Source organism: Babylonia areolata, chromosome 9, assembly GCF_041734735.1.
Source record: "Babylonia areolata isolate BAREFJ2019XMU chromosome 9, ASM4173473v1, whole genome shotgun sequence".
Classification (NCBI taxonomy): Eukaryota; Metazoa; Mollusca; class Gastropoda; order Neogastropoda; family Buccinidae; genus Babylonia; species Babylonia areolata.
Window position 1 is genome coordinate 29,470,141 of NC_134884.1, and position 21,317 is coordinate 29,491,457.

The window sequence follows — 21,317 nt, forward strand, 5'->3', positions numbered from 1 at the left end:
TTTTTTAAAAAGCATTACAAAAAAAGCATTATTTTCTATTGAGTTAAGCCGTATAATCATGTGATGTGACCAAAAAAAGCATTATTTTCTATTGAGTTTAGCTGTATAATCATGTGATATGACCAAATAAAGCAATATTTTCTAGTGAGTTATAGACATATAATCATGTCTCGTGATAATGACCAAAAAAAGCATTATTTTCTATTAAGTTATAGCCATATAATCATGTCTCGTGATAATGACCAAAACATATTTGAATGCTTTGATGATTTAGAGGCATTATATCATGAACATTCAGAGATTATCTGTAAGCAGTATTTGCTCAATAGATAAGTGTGTGTGTGTATTGCATCTCCCAGACTGTCAGTCTTAAATTTGTAGAAAATGTGTTGTTCTTATTGAAGATGTTTCATTTCCAGTTTCTGTATCAGTTCCTTCATCAAACCCTGCAACTATTTTATTACATGTTTGCTTATTGTAAGAGAATGTGAACACACTGTTGATCAAGAAACATTCTTTTGACAAGGCATTCACTCCCAGTTGATCAGCCCGTGCCTAATTCTTAACAGTATTCTGTCCATTGAAATGGGTTGGCTGGTTTATCTACTATTACTATCATTTTTGTCAAGGTATTTGTGTGCATCACACTGAGAATGAGGTTTTCCCCAGTTCTTGTCTTGGTGTGCTTGTGTGTGTGTATTAATTCCAATACTTGAATACACCCTTGTTATTCTTTCTGTATATTTTACTTTGTCATGAGGTTGATAACATTTCTTTTGTTGTTGCTGGAGCAATCTTATGTGACAAAGAGTTATACAAATAGAATGCTATAAGGGAGAGTGATTTGTTGCCATTTTTATAAATTGTAAAATGATATGCTGTTACTTTCATGCCACTATTTTGTTGTTTTTGTTGTTTTTAACAGGTGATGATTCCAATGTTTTATTTGTATACACATGCAGTTTAACATATTTTTTCTGTTTGTAAATTAAAGCTGGTTTCTGCAACTAACATTACAATGTTTGTTACTTTGTTATGGATGGAAAGATTATGCTTCATATTCAGTTTGCATGAATGCTCACATGTAAATGAAATGAAATGAAATTATGGTGCTTAGAGCCTCGCTGACCACTAAGGCCATCCCAAGGCTATCGCCGCGTTAACTACAAGGATAAAAAAACAAACCATTAAAACAAGTCACCACTTCAAACTTTCCACTCCAAAGTTTAAAAAAACTTCCACAGTTTAAAACCTTCAAATCTGGTTAAAAATGTTCACTTCTTTTAAGAAGTCCATCAGCGCCCACGGAGGGACATCACGAAACAAAGTCTTCAAAGAAACCGCCGTGTAATGTCTAACGTCATGCAGATCACAACAGTCAAGGAGCACACATGTAGTGGTGTACATGCACTCCTTGACAGTGCAGTAACAGAAATGCTCTTCTCCCACATCAAGAATGTTCTGAAACCATTGAAGAATTTCACCAAGTGCAATGGTCTAAATTTTGATGACAAATCTGTAATCTCTTTTTCATCGCATATTGGCAGGAATGAATGTATCTTGCAGATTTTTAGTTAGTTCAGATTTTCAATAGCTGTGTGTGTTTATGCACGTGTGCATGTGTGTAGCATACAAATGTGCTCGTCTGTTGATCTGCATCACTAGCAGTTAAATTCATGAAATATGGAAAAAAAAAAAATTAAGTGTTAGATATTAGCATCATGAAAAAAACTGAACATTTTTGTACTTAGTTTATGTTGCTTTTACTGGCATGTTTCATTGGTTTATATAAAAAATCTCTCTCTCTCTCTCTCACACACACACAAATTGCACACACACACACATAGATACACTTTTGAAACTCTTTATTACTGGATGGTGTCAGATGTTCAATCTGTGTTCATTCTTCCTATTTAAAAAAAAAAAGTGACAAATACACACTGTAAGCACAGGTGAATACTGGCTCTTAAATGTCAACACTTCTTACGCACATTTTGAATATATAAAAAACAATATGTGTCACACACACACACACACACACACACACACACAAAAGAACATGGCATATATGACACAATGAACAACAGAAACACACCCATGAACACATTATTACACTGATAACAGGAAAGAAAGGGAACAAGGATATATCATAATTATAATTTTTGTCACACAGATGGAGCATGAGCAAACACTGCTCCACTTCAGTGGGGAAAAAATAATATAATATATATATACATATATATATAATTTTAAAATGGAAGGATCAGTGGCATGATGGCTATACTCATGGGGAGTCATTCAGTTACAGCGGTGGGATTCTGAAATGCTGGTATCGTTTTCTTCTTTTTTCACGAAAGAGGCATGATTTTGGATCGGTGAAGACCAGTGAACAAAGGCCCCTTCTTCTTTCTTTTCTTTTTTTTTCTTTTCTTATTTGTGTATTTATGTCACAGTGCTTCTATTTCAACTGCAGAAAACGCCCACTTGCATGAAAAAAATTTTTTTTTTCAAATCATGATTTAAAGTTATTGTTTTTAAGTGATAAGCTGCCAAAATTTCATTGACCCTGAATTGCCAACCACTCAATGACCAATTTCCTGAACTGAGGATATAGTTTATGTATAAAATTTAAGCAAAATATAAAGAAAAGACGAAAATAATGAAATACTGTCTCTGCAGTTGTACATGTGACATGGCATCCTCCATATGAAAGATTCACTTGAAACAACTCATATCTTGAACTCAGTATCAGAATCATCCGCATAAGGAAAACAGTTGTCTATTGCTGTCATTCTTTTCGTTCATCATTAATATTAGGGTAAGTCCTACAACAGTGGACATCTCATGGCAATTATTAAAAAAAAAAAAAAAAAAAAAAACAAACCTGTCCAACATTTGCCAGAGGTAAAAATGTTGGCCCTTCCCAAGTGGTAACAGTGTCACCCAAATTCCTCACAAAACAGTGCCTCCACACACCCCTCAGCCCCCCACACACTCCGCACTATGTGGAGCAGATAGCTGTACTTTATGATATACTTAAAACACACAAGAACACAGACCTGTACATCTTCTTGGACAATTCCTGACACAGGATGGATTATAAAACAAACATTATCTCACTATCATACAAAAAAACAAAAAAAATATATTTATCTATATGTCTATCTATCCATATATATATATATATATATATATATCTATATATATATATATATAGACACACACACACACACACACACACACACACAAGTTATTCTGACTACCACACTTATAGAAATAAAAATCTGACTACCATTCTTTTAGAAAAAAACATCATTAGTCTTCCACAATCAGACTACCATACTTATAAAAACAATATAATCAGACTACCATACTTATAAAACAATCAGACTTATAAAAACAACATCATCAGACTACAATATTTATAAAACAATCAGACTTCCATACTTATAAAACAGCACAGTCAAACTGACATGCTGGGAACCCAAACACATCGAAAAAAATGTAATAAATTAGGAACCAAAAGTAAAGTTTCACTAAAGGGATGAAAGCAGAGATTAAATATCAGACAAACACACACACACACACACACACACACACACACACACACACACACACACACACCTCACTATCTAATATCAGTCTAAAACTGTTTAATATCAGTCTAAACCTGCTTCATAACACACACATGTTCATCCGTTTCATAAATAAATATCAGTCATCACACACCACAGTGAAACTAATTCTTCCCATAAAAACACAGTTGATCAGAACCAATGAATATAAAACCAGTCAAGCACAAAATACCAGGAAATAAAAAGCTGTTCAGTTGAAATTTTAAAAAAAAGTACTCAATTATCTAAATAATTCCTTTCAGCATGCATTTCATCCCAAAGGACACTTCTACACAGTAACAGGAACAAGAATATGAGGTAAATCTTTTCCAAGTCACCATTAACTTGTGACAAAACAGTGGCTATGAGTTAAATAACAAGTTTAATATGGGACACTGCCTCAGCCTCAAGATAACTGAAGAGATTTTCACCAAGTGATCATTAACTTGTGACAAAACAGTGGCTGTGAGTTTGATAACAAGTTTAACTCTCTCCATACGAACAGCGAAAGAGACGACATTAACAGCGTTTCACCCCAATTACCATCATCAAAATATTGCAAGCGGAAGGCTCTTATACTGAAGAGGTGAATGTTGACAAAGAATACCACAATTCTGATGACGGAGGCTAAAGGTTGGGTCATTCAGACACCCACTGGACATCCGAGGGGTCTGTGTAGAGGAGAAGAGAGGACTGGCCGTACTGAGTGAGTTAATAAGGAACACTGCCTCAGCCTCAAGATAACCAAAGATGTTTTCACCATCTACTTTGCACTTCCTCTTTTTTTTTTTTTTTTTTTTTTTTAACTGATGGTAAGCACTGCCACATCTTCTACTTGTGACAAAGCAGACTGAGCTGGTAACACAGTTTACTCTGAACTGGATGTGGGAGCTGGATGATGGGTACAAGATATAAATCTTTGTCAGATTAACAAAAAAAAAAAAAAAAAAAAAAAAAAAAATCCATCAATATAATGAAAAGACGTATCTCAAAGAGGGACCTTGCATAGTCACACTGACTGTGTGGGACTCACTGGACAAGAACGAAAGTCGTGCCACATGAACAGCTTATGAAATAATAATCCTTATGATAAAAAGAAACGAGGAAAAATCAAGAACAGTATCAAAGGCAAACTTATACCATTTTCTCAACACTAAAATTCATTCAAGAGAAAAACAACAAAAATGTGATTCTAAAAAGTAAGAACACATTTTCGGTATTTTTTTTTAAATGACCACCAACAGTAATCTTTGGATATCATAAAAACATTAGCCAGAAAGCACTGCATCCAGAACCAAGCAGTTATGAGTTTTGCATTTGCCAAATGATCCCAATGAGCAAAAAGGAACAGAACAAAGACAAACAATTCAGATGTATAAAAAAGAAAAATCCAAAATCTATTATTAAAAAAGAACCATAAAACAAAAAAATGAACAGATAAGTCTGCTGGAGGAGCAGATACCCTGACGGTTGAACATACATCAGTTGTAGATCCCAAAGATCCGAACCCTGTACCCTCTGCACAGTTTGTCTCCCCCACCCCCGCCCCCCAACCCCCTCCACTCACTCAATTTGTACAGTAATTATCCTGTTTTGAGTGAATTCCGAGTTGTGTTTATGCTGAAGAAATATTACACAGAACCATGTTTCCTTAACTGAGTCTGTTGATGGAATCCAGTGGTAAAACAACTGTGCGTGATTTGGCATTGTATTTATATACAAAGCATTTAACTTAAAAGAAAGAATTATGTGTCGTAATATCTTTGATATATAATTTTGGTAGGACCTGTTACCCTGTCAGTAGTTTTTGCTCATTAATCATAATCATCAGTACCCCTTTTCATATGGGGCTAATGTCTTCAAACAAATAAAACATCTTGAGTCGCAGACAGCCTGTTGTACTGCACTTTAGAGTTTGGTCTTTGATGGAAGGTATGTGCTACATAAGTATCAATAATAGAATGCAACCTGTATTTATTTACTTTTCTGTTTTGTTTTGTTTTTCATTTTGTTTATCTGATTTCACTTTTAGTTTGAAGCTTTTTATATACCTATGGTAAGCTCTCAAGGTCTCACCATTGTGTTGGCTGTGTATGTTGGTCAGGTTTCTGCTACCTTCACCACCCAATCCCCACCCTTTTCTTTCTTTTTTTAAAGCATATGTGCTATAGTGTCTATGGATGAGTCCAAACACTTTGACGCTTCCTTGAAACTGAAACCACTAAGTGCAAGACACAGCCACCACAAGAAAGGGGTCATCCCTGTGTCGTATTTTCGGAACTTCGTCTCAGCCTTCAACCAGCTAAATAAGATGTCCATTGATGGGAAGTTAACCGGAAAAGCTTTAAAGTATTAAGTCGTTTATGTAGAACAAGTATTACGACATCCTGTATCAGTTATGTCGTGCCTCCTTTGGCAAGAAAAGAAACCTAGAGGCCAACAGAAACAATGAATGCAGGTCAGTCTGTGATTTATGAGTCTTCCCAGGCTGAACAACCCAAACGTTTTTCAGAGAATGATGATACCAGGGCAAGAAATGAATGATATACCGTTAACTGCCTTCTAATCAACGTTTTCTGGACTCAGAATCAAAAAGTTTCAACATGTTCTTTACCTTTTTGATTCTCAGTCAAGAAAACTTCTACTAAATATATCATCCAGACTCAAGAATCTTTAACAAAATCCAATGCCTTGTTTCTACTTCATGCCAGTATCCTGAGAACTATAAAAACAAATTCTTCAAAGTAGCCTCTGTTCAAAGGTAATGTTCACAGGTAAAGCTTACAATCTTACATCCTTGCTTTGTTTACTTTACATTTCTTTTCTTTAAAAAAAAAAATCTGTTCAAAGAGAGCATTTGAAATCTTGCTGCTTTGATTATTTAAACTCGAATTTGGACTCCTTTGATGACAAAACCACATGCTAGGAATTAGAATTACAAAATAGGGGGAACAAGGGATTGTGTTGTTTCAGTCAATTATAGTCTCAATGAAAAATGATAAAGTGGTGTATTTCTCCTGAACATGCAAGTAATGTGCACAGTAACACAAACGTTTACTAAAAAATCAAACGTTCACTAAAAATAATCCCACCACATAGCACATACAGAAGTTCACAGGCAATAATAAAAAAAAATAATAAAAAAATATATATATATATATATATATATACATATATATAACTTACACTAGTTATCACCAAACACCTTCACTTTAGGTTGTTATGTCCAATAGAGATTTATTATTCTCTTTTACTGCAAGTATTTGTACACTTCAATTTTCACAGCCATGGCCTTTACTGTCATTATTCACACTGGTTAAAAAAAAAAAAAAAAGAAGCCATGTATTTGTTTTATATCCTCTCCCAGTATACACAAGCCAAGAAATGTACTGTACATATCCCAGTTCTTTTTCCTTTGAACCACATCTGCTGAGTGCAAAGGTTCAATCCTTTGGTTTGAGCAAAACACATACAAGAAAGACACATTCAGTAAATGCATAAGTTAACAAACACATATGACATAGATACAGCGTTGTCTTAGTCATTTCTCTCAATCTTCTCTTCTATTATGCCCTTGTTGGTTTTTTCCCATTCTGTTTTACGTGATAATCATTCTTTTGTCTTATTCAGTGAAATTATGATTATAGTAGATTATTTACATTTTCACCTTCTCTTTACACATATAGCATTTTGCGGGTTTTTTTCACTGATTTTTTCCCAGTTATCTTGGGTTGTTTTTTTTGTTTTTTTTCAGAATAGAAGCAAAAATTCAAAAACAGAATACATCAACTTCAAATTACTGAACAAAACAGTGAACAACATATGTTCATAATTGTCTTTATTTTTCTGACAAGAAATGAAAAACAAAAATCAAAAAGATCTGATGTTATTCAATTCTGACACAGACAATATGCAATTCAACAACAAATTACACACAGAAACAAAGCACCTTTTTTGCAACACATTTTTATGGCATAATCAAATCAAACTCCGGAACACATACAAAAAAAAACTACAGGGGGGAGTCTAAACCTTAAATTCTTTTCTTCTTTTATTTTTTAATAATAAAAGAAAGTACTGAAAACACTCCTGAAGTGGACATGTTCAAGGATTATTTTAATACTGTTGAATCAAGCATCCAATGAAACAATTATTTCCTAAAAACTAAACGTATGACTATTTCCAGGCAGTAAGCTGACAAATCCCCTCTGTCCCTGTTCACAATCAAGAAGACACCGCCATTTTTACAATTGTCAAACTGCCACACCAAGTTGTTCTTTTTTGTTTTTGTTTTTTGGGGCAGGGGGCATGCAGCTCTTGTTCAAACTTCTTATCTAAAGATACACCATACTGTGGTGGTGTGCATGTTTATAATTCAGCCTCTAGCCCTAAACAAGACAGCCATTGGCTGTACTTTCTGACAAAACTTTCAAAGTGCTTACAGATTTAGAAACATCATCCATTTCCAAGTTACACTGACAGCCTTAACTGGTTTCTGTAATTATGTGCAATTTATTCCAAGTTAAGTGGAATATCCAGATCTAAAAGTCAATAAGTTCCATGTAATATTTCTGTTTGATTACACAGATTAGTCATCACGAACTATATAATATTTGGTCTTCTTCTTTTTTATTCGTATGTACAAGTATGACTGTTTTTACCCTGGCAGGTAGGCAACCACACTCCATTTACAGGAGTGTTTATTGTACAATATTCAATCTCTCTGAGAAAGCATCTCCCCCTCTCTCAAACAAAACAAGAGACAATGGCCACACAGACAGGTCAAAACAGAATCTGAAGGCATAACTAGTTGCAGATGAGGAACTTAACGCATATCACACACACAGCCGACACCCAAGATCACAGTTTTGTGATCAGTATGTAACAATATATTACATGGCAGGGATAGCTAAACACAATCAGCTGATGTAATGTCTACTGATGGTGTAATGCACATGGTCTCAGTCATTAAAGCATCTTTTCTTTTTTCCTTTTAAAAACACTTCCACAAGAAAGTAAACAAATAATTCTTACTAGTTGTCAAATAAACAATATAAAACTTTTTGAGAGCTAAAACGCTTTTCTTTTTCTTTTTTCAAGTGGGGGGAGGGGGGAATTTAATATACATCTGAAAATGTGGCACACTCAGATGTAAATCAATGAGTCCTGGACATTTCTTTTGTTGTCTTCAACCTCATCCTCCCTCTCAATACTTTGACTGTAAATTCTATGCATATTTATTTTAAATAATTCTTGTCATACATTTTGGCATGAAAGGCTTTTTTCGGGGGCTTGTTTGTTTTTATCCTGCTATTTTACTATCAGAAACAACACACTGCTTCAGAGACGGTGCTTGTACGTCCCCATCTCCCCGTAACAGCAAATAACAATGACAAGATCTTGTGTAGCAACTTATTTGTGTTTGTATACTCACTAAGAGATCTAGATACCCGCAGATAAGCACGTGGTGATTTGATGAGATCAGATATATCTCCGCTCTGTCCCACATACTCAAAACTTTGTGCATAAATTACATCTCCTAAAGCCCCACACCCCCAACCCCCCATCCATACCCCCACCCTCTGTCCCACATTCTCAAAACTTTGTGCATACATTACATCTCCCAAAGCCCCCCCCCCACCCCCCCACCCCTTCCTCCCAGTTGTGCGTTATAAGGAACATTGTTTCAGCCTCATGCGACTGAGTGGACTGTAGTGTTTTTATCATTCTTTTTGCATTTCTTTTTTTGTTTTTGTGACAATAAGCACTGCCACATGGTTTACTTGCCACTCAGCAGATTTAACTTTTGTAACCTAGTTCACTCTTCAGAGCATGAGGGATCCGTTGGGTGATATTGGTCTTTGTAAGACAATGCCAAAAATCATCGTCCATCAATACATTACAAAAAATGATATACCTGACATAAGAATGCTGCTCTAGCTTGCACCGTGGAGACAAACTAAAGAAAAAAATTATTTCATGACCATTAGACAAGCACATTTTTTTTTAAACAAAATGCTTAATACACTATATAAACAGAAAACAGTACCTTAAGAAAAGTTAGAAACCACAAGAATAAAACCTTTTCTAAAATTTAGGCTGTTGTTTATCAAAAAACAAAGGTGGGGTAGGGATATTTGCATTGAAGACTGCATGAAAAACATTTCAAAACATGCATGGAAACCATAACATAAACATAAAAGAGAAGAAGACCACCAAAAAAGCGTTAAGTCAACAGCACATTTTCAGTGACCGTATAAATACAGAAAAGTATGAAAGTAAAACCTCATGACTAAAATATACTCAAAGTAATGAACCTCACAGAAAGCATGACAATAAATAATGCAATGCAAACTCACAAGTCCACTATCCATCCTCTACACACACACACACACACACACCTTCTTGTATTGTAACCCTCTAATATCACATATGTGAAAAGACATTAAATGAAAATACTACTACTACCACTACACTCCAGTGAAGAAAGCAAGACGGCTGAACAAAGAAAGAAAAATGAACACTCATGTCTGTTGACATTCATGCAAGAGAGAGAGAGAGAGAGAGGAAATAAAACAACCCAAAACAATTCAAACAATGAAATGGCTCACACATACTTGATGGACAACAGCACCAACATAATCCTTGGCATTCATACATCAATTTAAAGAAAAAAGAAAAGAAGCAAAGCAACAAAATAAAAATTCTATTAAAAAAAAAATACATGCACACATACATAAGTGAGGTATGTATCCAGTAGTGAGCAACCATCTATATCATTTCTGCTATTCTGATTACCAACTATATACAAGTGCTGCCAGATCTCATTTTGCGTTGTTTTGATTTTTATTGTCTTCATTTTTTTTTTTTAGATCAGCACATTTCCCCCCTGTCCTTTCCGTTTTGATATATTTGAAGTGCACAGTTGCTCTTCTTTTTTTTTCTCTTTTTTCAGCAATATATTCATTTTTTCTCAGTTTTGTTCTGCTCATTTATTCATGTTCATCAATTATGTGTGAAATCAAATTCTCAGATCGTATAATGTTATTAGTTGAATGCATTTCATTTCTCAAAATAGGTTTGAAAAACAAACGTAACATTGTAAAGTTATCACTACTCAGCCAGCTTATCAATAACATGATGATCGAGCTTGTTTTCTTTAAGAATTACTCTTTCATTAAAACTGGTTAAAAATGTCAGCCCATGTTTCAACAAAAACAGCATATGACGTGCATTGTGACAGTGAACAAAAAAATAAATATCTGTGCAGCTAAAAACTTCTAAAAAAAATCATCATGGCAAAAGTTCAAACAACCAAACAGTAAGGTTCACCACAAACTCTGATCAAAACACCCCAAATAAAATCATGACAGCATTAAATCTGGTTTATTGCAAAATAAAGAACCATTTCCCATTCATGGCAAAACAATAAAATATTCATATAAAACCTTTTCTTTTCTTCAATCTTTTTTTTAAAGAATCCAAAAACACAGCAGATTTAATTTCACACAAAAATAGATGCATCATGTTTTTTTGTTGTTTTTTCTTTCTTTCATAATTTTGTCAGTCCAGCAAAAAAGCAATTAATTAGCAGTGAACTATCAGGACACAATTCTGTTTGTCCTAAACAGGGCACATGGGAGTGATTCATACAGGTAAATGATGATATGTAGTTTAACAATTTCTGTGACGAACTTCGCATTCGTTTGAAATCAACATATCTTGGCATGTTCACTGGTGTCACTAAGTGATGTAAAACAAATCCACATCACCACTTTCATGGAAACAACAAACCCTCATGTAACAGCAACAAGAATTCCATCAATAACGTACCAGAGTGCAAAGCAGTAGTTGATGTATATATACATATATATCATAAATACAGTTCCAGGCATCAGACATTTGAAATGTATTATTTGATGCCACTCACCACAGTGCTTCACAATGCCAAGGGAAATAATTTCGCACTGTAATAAATAATTTCTGCTGATGGCTTTGCTCCATAACATCCAAATACTCACAATACGTTATTGCCATGATCAATGTCAAAACACAAGAAGGTAATCTTTCTTTTGATTTAGCAAATACATACAGCAGATACATTATGTATAAACATATTCTATTCAACATTATGACAGTTCCTGTATGTGCAGGAGAAGCAATAGGTAGGTAACAAGTGCTTTGTGCAAGGTTCACACACCACAAACTACACTTCAAACAACCAGTGAATCCTTCTACACAGTCAGTGGTGAGCCACATTAATTCACAGTCGGTCTTCCAAGCATACACACACTGTCTGCTGTCTTACACCTTCCATGAGAAAGCAAGCCAGTCCGCACTATAATCATCAACATCATCAAAATCGGTGGAGATAAAAACTGCCTTTCTGCTGGATTTTTTTTTTTCAAAAAAAGGAAAATTAAAAAAAGGACCACTGCATTACACTAACTACAAGAGCAACTCACCTCTCCATCTTGCTACCATCAAACAGCTAGCATGCGCACGCTCAAGCACACTCACACACATGCTGACATACACACTCTTCAAAACGTTATTTGATTTCGACTCACATGTAAAGAACTGTAAATTATGTGGCTCTGAGACTGGTACGTACATGTCAATACTTTACTTTGCAGAGTTTGATCTCTCTTTTTTTTTCCTTTTTGGTGTAGGCTATTTTTTACTTTGTTTTTGTTTTTTTACTATGTACAATTTTGCTCTATCTCCAGCATTAACAAGACAAAACATCAACCATCATCAGTGTTCTCTTTCTGTAAAAGGGAGCCACAGAATAAAAAGAAATTAAAATAAAATTTCAGAACTGATGGAATTCCCATGTGTCTGTGGGCGGAAATACTCCACTGAGCGTGGCATGAAGATCCACAGGACCAAACAGGGTTGTATGAAGAATCTGACGAATGCTCAGCAGCGCACTGCACCAACAGATGTCGGAAAACCAAGGCCAGGATTGAAACCACAGTGTCAAGGACATCCACACTGATAATTCAGACGAATCAATTGTACAAGATCTTGATGTCAAACGCCAGAAACTAAACCTGCCACCTGCATGTGCAAAACGGAATGGGAAGAGTTGGACCAGAAAATAGTTCGAAAACTTGAGGCACTGATAGGAAAGAACACCTTGGAACACGTTAGCCACCTACGGAGATATTGTGTACGCAACCTGTTGGGACTAGGTGTACAATGGCCCAGTGGTTAAAACGTCTGCCAAAAAAAGGTGACTCAGTTCTGAAGTGGCGACCACCCTGGAGGCGTCGGTTCGAACCTGCTGAGGACCAGAAAAAAAGAAAGAAAGAAAAGGCAGCAATACAAGGGCATCCAGGAGTCATGACCTGGGTGCGGCCCAGCCCCCTTAGAATGTAAGGAGTTAAGGGCTGAAACACTAGACAGAGGGGGGCTTCTTCTCTGAAGACCTTGTACTGTCCAGCTCTCCCTAGAGTTTCTTATCACTATTCAAATATATCACACTATATGACTCTTGTTATTCCCATAAAATAAATACACCATTATCACATAAACACAGAGCTCTACATGTCCAATTTTCAACATCCATCTTTTTTCTGACTGTGATATTTCAGATACAAAAACTGTTTGTGTGTCAATTAAAATACGCCTGCCAGAAACTGCACCAGTGGATCACGGTATGGTATGTGCAATACAGTATTTGCAATACAGTATTTTCTTACACAATTTCATGCATATCAAATTGGCAAGATGTGGTGAGATCTTTTTTCTTTTTTGATAAAACGGATGATGCTATGAGTACGTGGACTGATAATGCTGAATCAAGGCTCGTGTTCTCGCTTCTGTTCAACTTAACACATTTCTGACCAAAAGCAATATCTGATGAGTTGCTGCCCCTGGACCATTTCATTAGTGGAAGTCAATGCTGCAGGTTGTGTCACATAAAATCCTCGCTTTGCCATAATTTCAAACGGATTTTCAAAAGACTGCATTCATAGGAAGCACAGCAAGTATTTTTCCCCTGATACTCCAGTCCAGTGAAGCCCTAACTTGGTCCGTTGTGTATGGCAACAGCCAAAACCGAAAGTAGTAGTCACAAACCAATAATTTCTTGGCTGCAGGTCCACAGGCAGAATTTCTTGGGACCAACAATTTGTCTGTCACAGTCAGAAAAATGTTAATGTGTTGCGAAAAAACAGAAACTTGAATGGAATGCTGGTTTGGTTTTCATCAGAGCACATAAACACAATAGTAAGATAGTATATTATGTTGCTGTTGTTGTTTAAGCATTGCTTTTTACAGTGCAGGTTGTGTTTTATTGTCCTCTGTCTACCTCATGGTTTGTGAGCGCATGTTCACTGACTGGAACTGATGAAGAGGCCAATCTTTCAGCCTGCAGTGAGCAGCACTGGCTGTTTGGCACAATATCCTCCAAGTAAACCACAGATCTGATGCTGTGCCATAATTGCAGATTCCCACAAACGGAAGTCCCATCAGTGGCTGAACCAAGTCAAACCAGTGGTAACAAAGGAGTTGATTTTGTTACCAGGTGCAGTTTTGGTATTTATAAACAAGGCACGTGCAAAAGAAAAAAAAAACGTTTATAATAAAAAATAATCAACAACTTCAGGCAATAATCCAATCAAAACTTTCTGTGTCAGTCTGACAGTGTTACTTCACCATAACAGCATGTATGGAGTAAGTGCAGCCACTTCTGAATCTTGTGTTTGATTCCAGACAACTGTCTTTTGAAGCGTATTAAATCTAACATGCAAGACTGGGCTACCCGATGTGAAAAGAAAAAAAAGAAGAAGAAAAATCAAGCATAAACCTCATAACATATCCAGGACACGACAAGTGAAGAGCCATGAGGACTATAAACAGTACTGCTGGCCTGGACCAGACATTAGCACACAGCCTCTCAAATGGTGCAGAATCCACCACCCGTTTCTTTGCTGCCACTCACACAAGCCTTGTGGTCCAGCATACCTCAGCGCTAAGACCCCTGCATGACAAGGTAAGGTAAGGGAGGTGCCACACCCCTTGGCCAATAATACAGAAAAGGTAGGCAATTGGGACTGAGATAGATTTCACCTTTTTCTTTTTCTGTTTTTTCTTCTTTTTTTTCTTTTTCTTTTTTTTTTTTTTTTTTTAATATGAACCATTTTATTGCCTAATAGGCAGAAAACTACAGCACACTACACATAACAATGTCCAGTAGTTTTTTTGTTTTTTGTTTTTTTCGGGGGGGTGTTGTTGTTTTTTTTAGGTGTTAATGGCAAGAACTCTCTCATTCATAATATCATCATTGTAAAGAGCACCACAATTTCCTGACCGACAGCCAAGTATTTTACAATCAACCGTACACTGTTTTGCCCAAACTGTGAAGGATGCAACATTGTGACAAATGGATAGATACACTGCTATATGAAATTACGAAACTTGTTGTCAAACAGTGGATCACACACACATCATTATAACCTGGTGAGAGGAGCTGCGTTAGAGCAGGAAGGGGTGAACCTTGTTGTGCAGGGAGGAACGTGAAGACCACAGGGGAGAGCAGAGCATGAGGTCTTGGACATGATGCTTTTCATTGAGGGGCTGGGCTTCTTCACACTCCTTCTCTTAACTCTCTCCATACAAACGGCAAAAGAGACGACGTTAACAGCGTTTCACCCCAATTACCACCATCAAAATATTGCAAGCGGAAGGCTCTTATACTGAAGAGGTGAATGCTGACAAAGAATACAATTCTGACGACAGAAGCTAAACGTTGGGTCATTGAGACACCCACTGGACATCCGAGGGGTCTGTGTAGAGGAGAAGAGAGGGCTGGCCGTACTGAGTGAGTTAAGACAGGGACTGACTTATGTCTTCAAAAGATTTTTTTGATTTTTTTAAATATTCTTTAAATCTAAAAAAGGGATTTCTTCTTCAGACAGGTACTAGCTTCTTCTTCAACATGGGATTACACCCCTTCTTCTGAAATGTGCTATCTGAGACTGGTTTCGGAATGGAAATTAGGCAAATTAAAAAATCAAAAACACTTACACGCATTCTATGAGATGTTATTAAAAAATAAAAAAAAGATTCAAAATGGCCTGATTGTGTAAAATTGTATTTATAAAATATGTGTCGGAAATATTATCTATAAAAGACTTTAATGAATGACTCTTTTAAAAAGACAGACTAAAAAGAGTACACAACAGGAGTAGTTATTCTAAAATGGACAGACTGTGAAAGCAATGATAGTGGCTTTGAGGATGAACCTGGACTAAAAATTCTTAGTCAGAATATCTATGGCCCAAAACATCATGCTCTCTGATCTCCAGACATTTTCAGACTGCTCCATACACTACAATGTTAGTTCCTTTCTTCGGGAGATCTCCTGTTGTTTATGAAATGTGTGTTATTCATGCAATGTAATATCAAAAGGCAAATCAATACACTCATGCTACCATACAATTTTTTTCACACTTTATAAATTAATCAATCATATCCACTATGGACCTTTTTATAAAAAAAAAACAAAAAAACCAGCAAACCAATTAACACACTTGATCCATTCCGATCCTGACCTGGCTACAGCACTACTGAGGGAATGGTTTCCTGCAGTGAAGACTCAGCTGCAGTCTCCACCAAGGAAAGAATCAGTGACAGTGGCCACTCCTATCTATCTATCTCGGCTACTCCCCACAGCCAAGAATCAACCGAGAAAATCAGTGAAAATTACCACAATACCATCATCTATCGTATCTCAGCTATTCTCCACAGTGAAGAAATCAGCCACTGTCTGCACCTAAGAAAGAGTCAACGAAAAGTGGCAACACTAGTAATCTATCATATCTCTAGCTATTCCACACAGTGAAGGCTCAAACAGAGTCTGCAACAAGAAAGAACCAGTGAAAGTGGCCACAAATAATAATACTATGACACCTTCCCCCCTACAGTGACGAAGACTCAGCTGCAGTCTGCACTAAGAAAGAATCATCAGAAAGGGGACACTGATACAACTATGACATCCCCCCCAACCCCCATCCCCGAAGTGACAAGGCCTCAGCTGCAGTCAGCACTACGAAAGAATCATCAGAAAAATGGGGCCACTAATACAACTATGACATCTCCCCACCCCATCCACATACACACACTGATGAAGCCTCAGCTGCAGTCTGCACTGCAGAAAGATAAATCAGAAAGGGGCCACTATTACAACTATGACATCACCCACACTGCCCACAGTGATGAAGACTCAGCTTCATTCTGCACTAAAGAAAGAATCATCAGGAAGGGGCCACTGATAAAACTATAACATCTCCTCACCCACCCAAATAGTGACGAAGACTCAGCCACAGTCTGCACTAAGAAAGAATCATCAGAAGAAAAGGGCCATTTATACAACTGTGACTGCGGCGGAGTCTTTGTCACTGTAGGGGAGGAGGACTGCATAAAGAAAGATATCACCACTAATACAACTATGACATTCCCCTCCCCACCCCCTCACCCCTCCTGCGTCCCATGCCCCCACCCCTGCCCCACATTGACGAAGACAGCCACAGTCTGCACTAAGACAGAATCATCAGAAAGGGGCCACTAATGACACCTCCTCCCCACACACACAGAGTGACGAAGCCTCAGCCGGAGTCGGCGCCCAGGATGAAGCGGATCTCCTCGGCCCCGATGGCCAGGTCCCCCTTGTCCAGGTCCTGGTTGGTGTAGAGCTCTGTGAACACGGGGCAGTGGTCACTGACCACCCCTCCCCACTTCCACCCATCCGGGATCCATGGGCTGCTCAGCCCCTCCCTCACCACCCCTTTGTTACCTGCACACACAGGGGGACAGCATCTGTCACTGGTCTAACTGGGGGAGGGGAGGGGTGGGGGACAGTATCTGTCACTGGTCTAACTGGGGGAGGGGAGGGGAGGGGGACAGCATCTGTCACTGGTCTAACTGGGGGAGGGGGAAAGGGGAGAAGCAGTTGTCACTGTATCCACACCTGTGCTGTATCACCATTCAGATAACTGTGGGGCCCATCATCAGTAAGAAAGTCTATACCTTTTAAAACAATATAGTGGACATGGAGTCTGTACGTAGAAAAGGAAAGGTAACAGGGCAAGAAAAATGAGCCTGTACAATGAAATAAACAAAAACATAAATAAATAAATAAAACAAAAGTCAATACCTTTCAAAACAATATTGGACGTGCATAAAAAAGAATGGTAACAGGACAAAAATAACAAGCCTGTACATTAAAATAAGCAAAAACATAAAACAAATAAATGGATAAATAAAACAAAAATATTACTTCACACACTGCGCATGAAGGATATTCATATCGCATTTCATTCCTTTTTAATCAAAATAAAATAATCACGCAAAGCTTATAATTCAGTGACTTACACAGACTCTCTGATCTGATGGTACACTGTTCTGACTTTATATTCATTCTCAAACAGGATGGGGGGAAAAAAAGGGATAATTCTTCTTTACAATCAGACTGGAGTGCCACTGTCTCACTTTAGCTAAACATTTCACACATTGTAATTCCAAAGTGGCGGAGAGAGAAAAAAAAACCAATGTATAAACATCTTTCTCCAATGTTGTCTTACACAATATGACAACAGAAGGGAAACGCCCCAATTCAAGGGCTTGTGGCAGACTGTAAAGCATGTAATGCTTTTTACCAATGCCATCCTAAAAAAAAAAAATCTTTACTGCTGACAACATTAACGACAATGCTCACCTGAGTGGACCTTCTGGGTCTGGCGACTGATCCAGATGTTGTCGTAACACTTGCTGCCCCCAGGGTTGCTGCTGCTGATGTTGGTGGGGGTGTCCTCTTTGATCATATTCACGTAACCTTTCTTACGCAGTCTGTCAAACTCTGAAAGCGCAGGAAAATGAACAGCTGTCATCATGTTCCGGCAACCTTTCTAAAGCAGTCTGTCAAATTCTGAAAGCACAGGTGCCAACAGCAGTCACTGTGTTCAGGGAACCTTTCTTACACAGTCTGTCAAACTCTTACACAGTCTGTCAAACTCTGCACGCACAGGTGAACATTCATCATGTTCAGGTAATTTTTGTTGTGTTGTATGTTGAACCTGGCAAGCACGTGTACACAGAACTATAATCCTGTTCAGGTGAATTTAATATGCAGTCTGTCAAACTGTGTAAGCACAGAGGATTCATGTTGACAAAAATGCACAACTTGAAAATGAAAATTCTTTTTCCTTTTTTTTTTTTGTTAATTCACCTACACTTAGAGAACAAATCCACTGTGATGACTTATCCCCAAATGTTAATTGGCAAAGAAAGAAAGTTTCTTTCAATAAGCCTAAGCAAACCTGCAATCACTGTACAAAATTCAAAGACCTAAGGGCACTTACAAATGCTGTATTTATTTTGTTTTCATTTCTGTTACAAATATTCATTGACATGTATTTCCTTACATTTTTTCATTCTGGAACTTAAAATGACTGTGAAACCTAATTTCATACCTTCTGTATTTGGACCCAGGTTGAAGTCACCAACAAAAATGATGTCTTTTTCCTCTGAAAAGAGATGCAAATTTTTTAATTTTTTTTTAATACTGTTTAGAAACAAACATTAAACGTCTAACACCATACTAATAATATGAACACTAACAAAACAGAAGAAATTGAGAAATATACAAGTAAATGATATGGTCAAAAAATGATCACAATCTCATATATATATTCATGCAAGCATGCACATGTAAAGCAAAATAAACAAACATGTTTACAGACAGATCAGTTGGACATGTGCTTTTTTTTTCTAAGTTTGCAACTCATATTGTATTAACCCTTTCGCTGCCAGGAAATTAAGATTTAAGTGAAATCTATTTGCCAGGGTTTTTTCACAAAAAACGGGTACAATTTTTCAAAAAATTCTGTGCTCTTTGTTTTTGGAGAAAGACACATAAAGGTATATATTTTCTGAAAGGTAAATGAATAAAGAATACAAAACACATGATATTTTCCCATTTTACATATTTTTAGTGACATGCTGTTGTTTTGAAATCAGTGTTTTGTTTTTTGTCACATTTTCAACTTGTTCATTACAAACATTAGTCAGGTAATTTGTACTAAAATATAATATTTTCTGGACAAATGGATATCTGCACACACAAAATCATACTAGAACAACCACAAAAATAAAATTTAAAAAAAAAACTGAAAAAGAGATAGATACACAATGCACTGTGACTTCTCCAAGTGATAATATGGATGTGAGGCCACACCCCCTCAGTCTCCACCCCCCCTCCTCTTCACCCCTCTCACACGGTCATTTTATCCAGTTCTAATCAGACCGCGTTGGCTGAGTGCCACGAAAAACGCTCACACTGTGTCCTGCTAATAATTAGGTCAGTCTGTCATCTGCTATGGCTGTACAGCCGGCATCACACACTGACAGTCATATCTTGGCCACTCTCTTGATTGCTCCCTTTATTTTCTATCAAATCGTCCTATAAAGATTCATCACTGTCTTCTCCTTCGAATTTATGCTGCAATTCTTTATGAGCATCAGCTAAAGAAAGCAATCTTAGTTGATTTAGTTCACCACGATCACATGTCTTGAGCATGACGTCAGTCAGACATTTTGTTGAGCGAGCGAGGAGAGGAGCCAGGCAAACACTGCGGCCAGTAACCCAACCAAAACGTTCAAATAAAGGACTGCCTCATGGCATTGATGGTGCTTCTAGCTATGAATAGAATCTAGAAAGATTCCCCAAGCTAAAGCTACCAGCATTTTTGTCAACAAACTGAATGCAAAGCAGGGAAAAGTCAGAATATTTCAATGACAAGTTACCTTGTCATCGTGGCAGCAAAGCGTACATGCTTGCCATGACGAGTTATCTCGTCATATAGACAGCCTAGGGGTTAAGCTCTCACTTCCTGTTCCTATATTATATGGATTTTTTTTTAATTTCTTATCAAAAACCACACTTTGTGGACAAATGTTAAACTGAAGAACACACACACACACACATACACACAACCACCAACACTTACCGCGAACACATACACACACATCCACCAAAACCCCTTCCCCCACATATCCACCAACACCTGCTCACACACACACACACACACACACACACATATACGCATACACATCCACTAACACCTACCCCCCAACACACACACACACACACACACACACACATCTCCCAACACCCCCTCCCCCACACATCCACCAACACCTACACACACACACACACACACACACACACACACACATCCACCAACACCCCCTCCCCCACACATCCACCAACGCCCCCCTCACACACACATCCATCAACACCTCACACACACACAACCATCCACCACCCTTACCCCCCTCGTACACACACAGACAGTACTCACGAGGCACATGAGCCGACACAGACTCCAGGACATCCGACATGGAGGCCACCTCCTCTTTGGTACGGTCCAGATCCTGGTCCCCCAGCCCTGTGGCCTTCAGGTGGACACTGACCACCACACAGTCCAGCTGACCGTTCACCTAAATCATCATAACCACAATAATAACAACATTGATAATGATAATAAGCTTCAAAGGTTAAAGGTTCCATAGCCTTTTAAACCATCAGCGCAGTGATTTCATGTCCACTGTGTCTACATTCATAAGCTTACACTTGGGCCAACAGCAAAGTGAGAGCTGGATGATCAATGGCTTTAAAGAAACATAAACACAAAT

General features: G+C 37.5%; 1 protein-coding gene across 1 annotated transcript in view; it reads right to left on the reverse strand.

The window, feature by feature from the left end:
• Positions 1-12,035: 12,035 nt before the first annotated feature.
• LOC143285371 (endonuclease/exonuclease/phosphatase family domain-containing protein 1-like) overlaps positions 12,036-21,317 on the reverse strand; it is a 30,612-nt gene continuing 21,330 nt past the window's right edge. Inside the window, exons 6-9 of the mRNA XM_076592588.1 lie at positions 20,984-21,122; positions 19,094-19,147; positions 18,340-18,480; positions 12,036-17,418 (exon numbers count right to left, since the gene is read on the reverse strand). Coding sequence (XP_076448703.1) covers positions 17,231-17,418; positions 18,340-18,480; positions 19,094-19,147; positions 20,984-21,122 — 522 coding nt within the window. The 3' untranslated portion in view covers positions 12,036-17,230. The remainder of the gene's footprint in view (positions 17,419-18,339; positions 18,481-19,093; positions 19,148-20,983; positions 21,123-21,317) is intronic.